We start from the raw sequence: 9492 nt of genomic DNA on the forward strand, positions 1-9492 counted from the left end.
TCCAGAAAACCCACGTTTCCATCGTCTACCTGAGACAACATCAATCAAACTAGAGTTATCTCTACTTCTGTCATTTCTACTAAGTCAGATCCACTCAGCTTCAGTTTCATTGATTTTATCTCAAGCAAAAGAAAAGGTTTTCTGAAAATCTACAACAATGGAGTTATCTGTTTATACCGAGGTGCTCAGAGACTGAAGCGTCAGACTTCCAGGTGATCAGGACGGTGAGATATCATCTGACCAGATCTACTGTAAAGAGGGAGGTCAGTGTTTCTGCTTTTTCTGCAGCTTCTTTTCACTGTATTGTTGCTGAAGACACTCGATCCTCTGTGCTAACCAGAACAACAACTTAAACTGAACATGGCTTCTGTTTACCGCCTCGGAGCCTCTAGTGGCTGTTTGATCGTCTTCTGACACCAACAGTATCTGAAGAGTCGGATCAAGAGCTTCTTTCAAAAACTGCAAAATGTAAAACAAACATTTTATATGTGACATTGTTTTCATCCGAGTTCTAGTTAATAACTGCGTGTGTTTCCCCTCCAGGGTATTACCACTGACACTGCTGATAATTCAGATGATATTTTGCTGCTGAACTCCACCTACAGCTGGTTGTGATGCAAACTCTACACTCGGCCAGTTTAACCACAGGAATAAAAAATACATCAAACAAAATGGGCCCAGAAAGCAAGGCACGTCGCCAATAGCAGTTTGAGAACAGTGTTTAAAGGTGGAATTCACTTCGCCAAAAGTCTGAATGCTGTGAGATCTCTGTGGCCGATCCTCGCTGATCCTGAATAAGCACCGAGCAGGCCTCCAGCTCCACTGCTGAGTGCTGTTTCAACTCCTTCGTGATCCATGGTCTGCGGTAATCTTTGGTCTGAAAGGGTGTTCCTCTGAGTAAGGCGCTCTCCCCTCTCCAACACTGTCCGTCCAGCCTGGATCAGCGTTTCAGCTCCAGCTGACGTCATACTGGGTCCAGCCCTCTGGTGGAGCCAGAAACACCCTTCGACCCCGGTACAGGAAGCTGACCACGCCCCTGTAACCTGTACGAGGAACTCCAGATTTTAAGTCGTCCATCACCCCCAGATTTCGAGCAAATACTTTAAAACTGTCCCTGCTGGAGTACTGCACCCTGAACGGTCCAGGTCCCTTTAAGGTACCACCTTGTTGCAGCTCCTCGATCTTCACCAACGGGACACTATAAACCTCTTTGATATACTTCTCTTCATACTTCTCTTTTAGCAAATAAGATAAATCCTGTTTGGTAAAAGGCACAAATTCAGTGTTTAGCTTAATGTAGCGAAGGTACTGGTCGAAAAATTGACCTAAACTGACACCTTTCCGGCCGAAGGTGATAGTCCTGGAGATTTCGGGTCGGATGCAGGAGCGGTCTTTGCGCTGCTCTGGTTGACGCATCCAATCGTCCCAGAAGGCCGACGGCCATTTGGGTTCCAGTTCGTCCCACATCTCTTTGAGCAGCATCCAGCCCAGACCGGGGAAGAAGTCCGTTCTGTAGAGGAGCTCGGCTTTGGATGGATCTACCAAGGCGTCTCTTCCATTGTCGTTCCAGGCGGAAACGCACCACAGGGTCGGGTCGGACCGCAGAATCGGGTGCAGAGCTCGGAAATACTCGAAAAAGTCTGGAGCCACCTACACGAGAGAACAGAGAGTCACAGCAGTGAGTTCCTGTCCCAACAAATCAAAGGTCGAAATTCAGGTCAACAGCAATCAAACTGCAACTTCACCTGTTTACGGTCACTCTGAGCTGATCGATAGAATTCTAAGAGCCTTCATTCAGCTGTTTTCCACACAACCAAGAGGCTGTTAAAGTTTAATCCCACTACATCACAACACATGTTCTCATGTTGCTTCCTTTAAGCTGTTATGGAGACGGTGGTTCATCACATCACTGTTACGTTAACAATGCTTTGCAGAGAAAAAGAAAAAAGATAAATGACATCCACATGGTTTGTCATTTTTTCACCAAAAGCTTGAGGTGCGACTGAATTGAATTTAACTGGTATAGAAACATTTTACTGGAAAAATCAGTGACTCACTGTAGAACTAAAATAAAGGAATATTTTTGCACTTTCTCTCAGAAGATTTCAATCTCATGTTAGGATGTAGGTAAAGACCTAAAGCGAAGGGAAAACAGTTTATGTTGCAACAATGACTGCTTTATTCAATACACCAAATGAAATACAACAGTTTGTTGTTAGAGGTGTTACACCGAAGCATCCCAGCTCCATGGCATCACCAGGCCCTCCATGTGGACGTGTCCATCTGCCAAGTTGCTCTTGACGCTAGGTGAGCACCTTGCATGGCAGGTGTATGAGTGTATGAGAGCATAGGTGAATGAGAAACACATTCTAGCTCAGGTTTAAATGTCATTATTTACCAAAAAGTCTATTATTAATTATTAATGCAGGAGAACAAGAGCGACCCCTGGTTGTTTTTAGCCCTCTGGTTTCACCGTTGATTAAACTTTTGATTACTTTCTTGATTCAGTGTTTGGTCTATAAAATGTCAGAAAACAGTGCCATGGTCAGTTTGTTCCAGATGACCAGCTCAGTTTACTGTTGCAGCGGAATAAAGGAAACAGAAAATATTCACTTTTAATTCTTTTATTAATCCAGTTAGTTAATTGCTGCAGCTTAACACTGAAGCCAACTGATAGAAATACTCTAAACAGCGACACTATTCATACACCAGATGGCAGCATTTATCATAATAAGTGTAATATATTGTTAATAAGCAGCTGCCGCCACCTCTGAGCATTATACACTGTGTTCCTGCTTAATATTTAATGTCAACTTTTTATAAAGAGTTTAATATTTTTCTTTTATATTATGTTGTATATAGTTGTTTACAAAGTTTTTATATGTTTTTGCACTGACAGGCTGCATCTTACCTTTCGTTGTACTTGATGCAATGATAACAAAATGCATCTGAATCTAGACTACAGACATGGACCCGTCAGCCTGCTCAGACCTTTACTAGTTGAAATATTGCATACTTTGGAGACACTCTGGAGCACTGCAATGACAACAGTGCTGCTTTAGAGATAAAACAGCAGTCGGCTGGTGTAGGATAATTTGGGATCATGACAAGAAGGTAAAGGCTAAAGACACAGTACGTTACCCTGTAAGCATGCAACCTGTTCATATGTTGTCTGGGCTTTTATAAAAAATGTATATGTTGTGTGTTGTTGGTGGTAATTGCTCCGGAGAAGTTAAAGGGCCACTGACAACATTTCATTAACAGCTTTCTAGATCCCAACACTAATAACTCAAGCTGCTGTACGTATACTTCTGACCGAGCAGATTTTTACCACATTTCCAGAAGACTAAATCTAAGAAAGAACCAAAATGCATGATGGATGAATGGGTTTTAATGGTTCCAGCATTAAAAATAAAGAGCTGTAGGAGTCACTGACAACTCACATGGTCTGTACATGTGCAGGTAAACGTTCATTCATGGCTGTATGTGCTGCTGGGAGACAAGTCATGACTGAGCAACTCTCCTCTCCTTCACTCTCCATGCGTTCGTATGCAAACATTGCAGGTCATTAACATAGCGTCTTCTCTCTAGTGTGGGTTGTGTCGTGTCCTTGCAGCAGAGGAACCCGATAGCTGAATGTTTCTGATGTGCAGCTACTGGCCTCATCAACCTCCTCACTGTTCATCCTTGTCTAATTCATTGCCCAGCTATTTCCTTTCTGCCATCCTACCCTTCACCCTCACCCCAGCTGGTCCAGGCAGACCTCCACCAAGTCCAGTTTGTGAGTTGGTCATGCAAACCCTTTATTTAACTTTAACTGGCCTATATTCCCCCCCCTTGATGACCAATACTGATCACCGGCAAAACGCCACAAAAAGGCCGTCCATCACGTGATGATAGAGCCTACTGCAGGAACACGGGTGTGTGACGGTACTCACCTCCAGGTCATCCTCTACGATGACCACAGTCGACTGCAAGAACGTATTGAACACCTGGTTGAGCGCCCAGCGGTAATGCCGGGCGATTTTGTAGTAGCCTTGGAACTTCCTGTGCTCCGGCCGAACCCTGATGTCGGACAGATCTGGTTGGCGTATGTGTGTCACTTGTTCTCCGTATGAGCCAATAACACGAGCCGTCTCGGCGTGGCCACAGTCTTGGCTGACGATGATTGGATATAGTTCTGGAGAAGGCCGGTACTGGATCAGTCTGTCGAGGCTCCGTTTGACCGTCACTCTGTCACAAGCGATGACTAGGATGGGAATGACGACTTCTGGGCTGGAAGCAGACGTTGTCACTTCACTGTTCTCAATAATCTCTTCCTTTCTTTCAGTGGCCACATGTTCTACCGGTGGTCCTTCAGCTGCTGTGTGAACGGGCTTCTGTGTTTGTCTGACTTCAGTCTGGTCGCTGACGTCCACACTGGTTTTGAGAGGAGGTGGAGTTTTGGGCGGCTGCTGGACAACCTCTTCTTTGACTTCTTTCATGTCGTCCGTTTCCCTTTTCCCGATGTCTTTCTGCCGAGCCCATACCGCCCTGTTACTTTCAATCTGCTTCAGCAGCTTTTTTTGGGTCTCCAGCTGAATCTCGACCTCCTCTGCCAGCCGGATCACCTCCCCGGCTAGGTTGACCCGGCCCACTTTTCCTCTGCCCACGCCCCACTCCTCCTTCCCTCCTGGTTCTGCTCCACCGCCTTCTCCGAGGTGGCCGATGGGAGGGCGACCCCAAAGATAAAGTAGAAGCAAAGCGTTCCAGGCGACAAACAGAAAAGCACCGCATAGTATCAGAGAACCTTTCTTGCGAACCATGGCCCAATGACACTGGAAAAGGGATGGGGTTGGTAGGGAACGATGATGGAACCAAAGCAAGGATCCCACAGATCGAGGTGGCTATCTCAGACGGGCAGGGAGTCACATTGCAATTATTTCATCCTGTTTCTTCGTCAGAAGGGTGTTGGAAGGACCGTCCAAATTAAAATGACTTTACATGGTGTTACTAAGGAATGCATGCATCCCATTAAAGTCCACAGAGGCTGAGCAGCGACCCACAGCTCGCAGGAGAAAGTAGACAAAAGGGGAAGGTGGGGTCACGTCTGGTCGAGGGTGTGAAACCTCCTCTGATGTTATCCTTCAGCCGTCATCCTGAAAGTAGAACAGAAGGACAAATGTTCAGAACAACGAATGCAGCTCATTTGTCTCAACCAAATTGGTTTAAACAAATTGGTAAACAAAAGCGAGCCGTGGTTTAGCATTTTGCTAGCATGTTCAGGCTAATGGACAGCAACTGGTGCATGCATCCATCCATCCATCCATCCATCATCTACACTCCGCTTAATCCTCACTAGGGTGGAGGGGGGCAGAGCCTATCCCAGCTGACTCAGGGTGAAGGCAGGTTCACCTGGACAGGTAACCAGTCTATCACAGGGCTATACTTAGAGACAGACAACCAAGCACACTCACATTCACACCTACGGACAATTTACAATCACCAATTAACCTCAACATGTTTTTGGACTGTGTGGGAGGAAGCCGGAGAACCCGGAGAGAACCCACGCTGCACGGGGAGAACATGGAGACTCCACGCAGAAAGATCCAGGGTGTCCTCACTGGCGACCTTCTAGCTGCGAGGCGACGGTGCTAACCACCGAGCCACCGTACAAGCCCCATTGGAATTGTCATTGGTGAACAAAAGCGAGCATTGGTTTAGCATGTTGCTAGCATGTTGAGGCTAATGGACAACAACTAGTGCGTTGCCAAAACATTCTGGTCACACTTATTGTACCAGGGTTGAAAGTATATTCACAAAATAGCCTCTCCGACTCCATATGTGCAGGTTCTCATGGCAACACAATGCATACGGTTTGCACAGCTCAGTTTAATGGAGTTACTAACGCACAGCTCCACAGGTGTGCAGATATAAAGCACTCTCTGAGCTGAGAATCATCAGGAAGACAACTCGTGAGAGGGAGACACTTCTTAGAGTGGATTAAAAAATGAAACTTGGAACACAACCTGCTCCCGACTCGGTACGCTGTGCACACCTCCATGACACTGAAAACCCTGGCTGTAGGTTCAGCACACTGCTCTTACTTTGCAGTGCAGCCTTCAGGTAGCTCCTGTGTATGCTGACTGACCCGGGTACTGTAGAGACAGTACGACTGTACACACATCCTGCATTATCGCATTCATTACCAGTCACTCCACATCAGAGCCACCCATTCAGGAAAGGAGAAAAGTTTTTAGTAATGTAGCTGAAGGGACCCACTAACAAAGCGCTACATATAGATTCTGTCAACGCCTGACATTTAACAGCACAGTCAAAGTCCAGCTGCCCAGAACCACACAGGACTGTTTAGTTCTGCTTTCAGCAGTGTGTGTGAGTGACAGTGAAGGTCTCCTTTGTTGCTGAAAACCGATGGAGGGACAAAAAAAAAAAAAAAAGTGAACGAATTAAGGATGAAGGTCACACCGGCTCTTCCACAGAAGCCCGTCAGCTTTAGAAACACCTAAACCAATTAGTGCTGATAAAAATAGGTCTCCAATAATCTTGTAAGGATGGACGTTTGACCACAAGCACAGCGGCTCTGGGTGAACTGTCCAAGCTAATCACGTTTATCTCCACATTACCATCACCTCTCACTCGCTTATCCGTCCCATGTGGTTCTACACAGTTCACAGTTTTAATTCTGTTAGGCCATGGTGTCTTTGGAAAACACATCAAACCAATGACTGGAGCGAACGTCGAGGTTGTAAAACATCAGGAAATGTCGATCACAAGTTGCCAGATCCTGAGCTGCTTCTTCAGATTGTGTGATTGTCCAACCGACAGAGCAAAACCCAAACGTTTCCTGTTCACAGCGACACAGAACCGAGGAACACTGAACCCTGACATGAGGTGGAATGAATGCTTTTGCTTCATAAATCACTTTAAGACTCAGTTATTAAAAGTGTTGCTGTCAGAGTCAGACACACAACTAAGAGCATGTCCGTGTCTGTTCTTTTTTTCCCTCTCATTAAAGTTAATAAAATTGCTTTCATTCTTTCTTCGTGTTCCAGACTGAAGTTATTAAAACTAAATTCTCCACTTTTATTGGTCAGAGGGACATTAATACACATGATGCCATCATGAGGATTATTAACTGATGAGCCACAAACCACCAACAGTTCCAACAAGTACTGACCAGTCATCAGAACAGAACTAGCTGCTGGACTATTGGAAGAGACAGAAACACAGAACCAGATGCAGAACCAGTACCGTTGAGCAACAGCTGATAAAGTAGAAGAGTTCGAATAAGAGGAAAAGTGGCTCAAAGACACACCAGAGATCTTCACACGCTTCAAGTGAGCAATCAGACCAGATTACACAACCAGCAGCAAGCCAAAGCTGACCATACCTGGAGTCCGGACAGCCTACATGCCTCCCTTTGTGTATGGTGGTGGTTGGAGCTCTGCAGAGACTGTGGCTGATCTGGGAGGAGGAGGAGGAGGAGGAGGAGGACGGGCAGGAGGAGGGAACTGTTGCTCCTCTCACAAACTGTACCAGCTACACTTCTGTTCTTCTTCAACCCCCTCCTCCCTGAAAAAAGAAAACGTGGAAGTGTCTGGCAGGAAGCCTGCGGCAGGCATCCATCCCCGGTACCTCCACCTAACGGCTCACATGATTACAGGGAGGGAGGTTCGCAGGCGACGCCTCTGAGCTCCAGCACCGAACCCAGCTCACAGCGCTGCAGCTGTTCATCTGGCTCAGATCAAACAGCTGCTGCGCTTCACATGTGAAGCTATGAAGCTAGCTGAGAGTATGGGCTAGCAGTCTGAACACATTAGGTAATAAAGGCATCAAGGCCAGTGTTCCGTTAACCCCTCGAGGCTTCCTGAGAATCAGGGTCATGCAGGATGTCTCAGCGGCCAGCTAACCCGCTATGCTGACGTGCTGCTAGCTAGCGGGCTAACGCCGACAGTGACCGTTAGGGTTTTCTTTCTCCACCAGACGTCCTGGCCGGAGACACACACGTAGGACCAGGCTGACTCACCTCTGTCACGTCGCTGTGAACGATGCGGCTCGCATCTCTAAATGAACCGACGCTCATGGAGCTGCGGCGCCGAGCGGCTAACGGTCTGCTAGCTGCCGTTAGCTAGCCGAGCCTCCCTCGTATTTCCTTCGGTGTCCCATTCACAGCACATCTCTGTGTCGGTCCGCAGCGGTCCCGTAGTGCCTGCACATCCACCCCTCGGTATTCTGAACGTCCCGGCTCTACTGTGTCAGCCAAACCGGAGGAGCTGCTCCGGTACTGGCGGCTCGTGTCTCCACGGGGACCGCTGGAGGGCTTTCCTGTGAGCCGCTGACCTGCTGCGGCTTCTCCTGCTCCGGCTGCTCTACCGCTGGAGACTGCCTCTCATGCTCGGTGACGGCATTTTTCATTTACTACACTAAACTACACTTCCGTATTAATGGCTCGTTCAGAACCGAGCTGACCCGACCGGAGCCGAAGTCTTACACCTGTTTTACATTTTTCCAGTTTTGCATGTGATCACTCCGGTGGTCGCGCGCTGGTCTCCCGCACACCTGGAGACACGAAGAATGACCTGAACGTGAACACAAGCAGCTGACTTTAATGCCCTAGCAGTGATTAAACTCTAAAAATCACTACTGTCTACAGTTCCCATAATGCAACTCGATAGCATATTTCATTATAAAGCCAATTATATTATTTAAAAAATCAAATAATTAAAAATGTACACATCTGCAGTATGACACCAACCCCTGGATGTTAGATCCAGCTCTTTATTGAACAGTTTCCATGAGCAATGACAACTCTGCACCTTATTGTACAGATTTAGGTGCTGGAGCATCTCTCCATTTTATGAATTCTCGTTTCTCATGTGTTTTCTTTGTCTCATGTTATTTTGTAAAACCTTCAGAGGACCTTCAGGGAACTTTTCCCAAACGCTCTATTGTCTGCTGGCCAGTTTTAGCACCTGAGCAGACCTGTCCCTCTCAAACTACATGAATAGTCTGAGAACATGCACAGATAGTCAAATACACAGACTACAGTCCAGTACTCAGGAAACAACTGTCTAGATGTTGTTTTCAGGATGCCCACATCAGTTACCAGAAAGTAAATTAAACACTTGTTGTCTTACAATAGACTAAAACTATACAAATTGTTCAGTGAATGATGTATCATCTTAATGTTTTCAGCTCTGGTATCCAACTACGTTTGCATTGTACCAGAGCAGGTCAGGACCCTGATGTCATTTCATTAATTGTACATCCTTGATTCCTTTCCCTAACCTCATTTCTTAGTATCTTATATATATACACTACCGGTCAAAAGTTTTAGAACACCACACTTTTTCCAATTTTTTACTGAAAATTATTCAGTTTATTGTGTCATTGCATTTTGAAATGAAAGCATAGAACAAACAAGCAATTTTAGTTGAAAAATAAATCATGGAATCACTTTACAGACCAAAATATATTCCAAACTTTTGACTC

At 46.1% G+C, this 9492-nt stretch overlaps 1 protein-coding gene across 2 annotated transcripts; it reads right to left on the reverse strand.

The window, feature by feature from the left end:
- Nucleotides 1-469: 469 nt before the first annotated feature.
- mgat1b (alpha-1,3-mannosyl-glycoprotein 2-beta-N-acetylglucosaminyltransferase b) lies at nt 470-8374 on the reverse strand. Of its 2 annotated transcripts, none has more exons than XM_008281081.1 (3): nt 8027-8374; nt 3939-5138; nt 470-1650 (listed from the first exon to the last, which is right to left on the reverse strand). In XM_008281081.1, the coding sequence occupies exons 2-3, from the start codon at nt 4803-4805 to the stop codon at nt 949-951; spliced, it is 1569 nt and encodes a 522-aa protein (XP_008279303.1). In that variant the 5' UTR covers nt 4806-5138; nt 8027-8374; the 3' UTR covers nt 470-948. The 2 variants fall into 2 exon arrangements, with proteins under 2 accessions (XP_008279303.1, XP_008279311.1); XM_008281089.1 differs by lacking the exon at nt 8027-8374 and adding an exon at nt 7391-7659.
- Between the last annotated feature and the right edge of the window lie 1118 nt (nt 8375-9492).

Source organism: Stegastes partitus, unplaced genomic scaffold (assembly GCF_000690725.1).
Source record: "Stegastes partitus isolate 25-593 unplaced genomic scaffold, Stegastes_partitus-1.0.2 Scaffold6, whole genome shotgun sequence".
NCBI lineage: Eukaryota > Metazoa > Chordata > Actinopteri > Pomacentridae > Stegastes > Stegastes partitus.

Bases quoted from the DNA above. Each gene is read 5' to 3' on its own strand.
- mgat1b (XM_008281081.1), bottom strand. From the start codon at position 4,805: ATGGTTCGCAAGAAAGGTTCTCTGATACTATGCGGTGCTTTTCTGTTT. The intron at 1,651-3,938 runs GTGAGTACCGTC...TCTCTCGTGTAG, and splicing joins TCGTAGAGGATGACCTGGAG to GTGGCTCCAGACTTTTTCGA.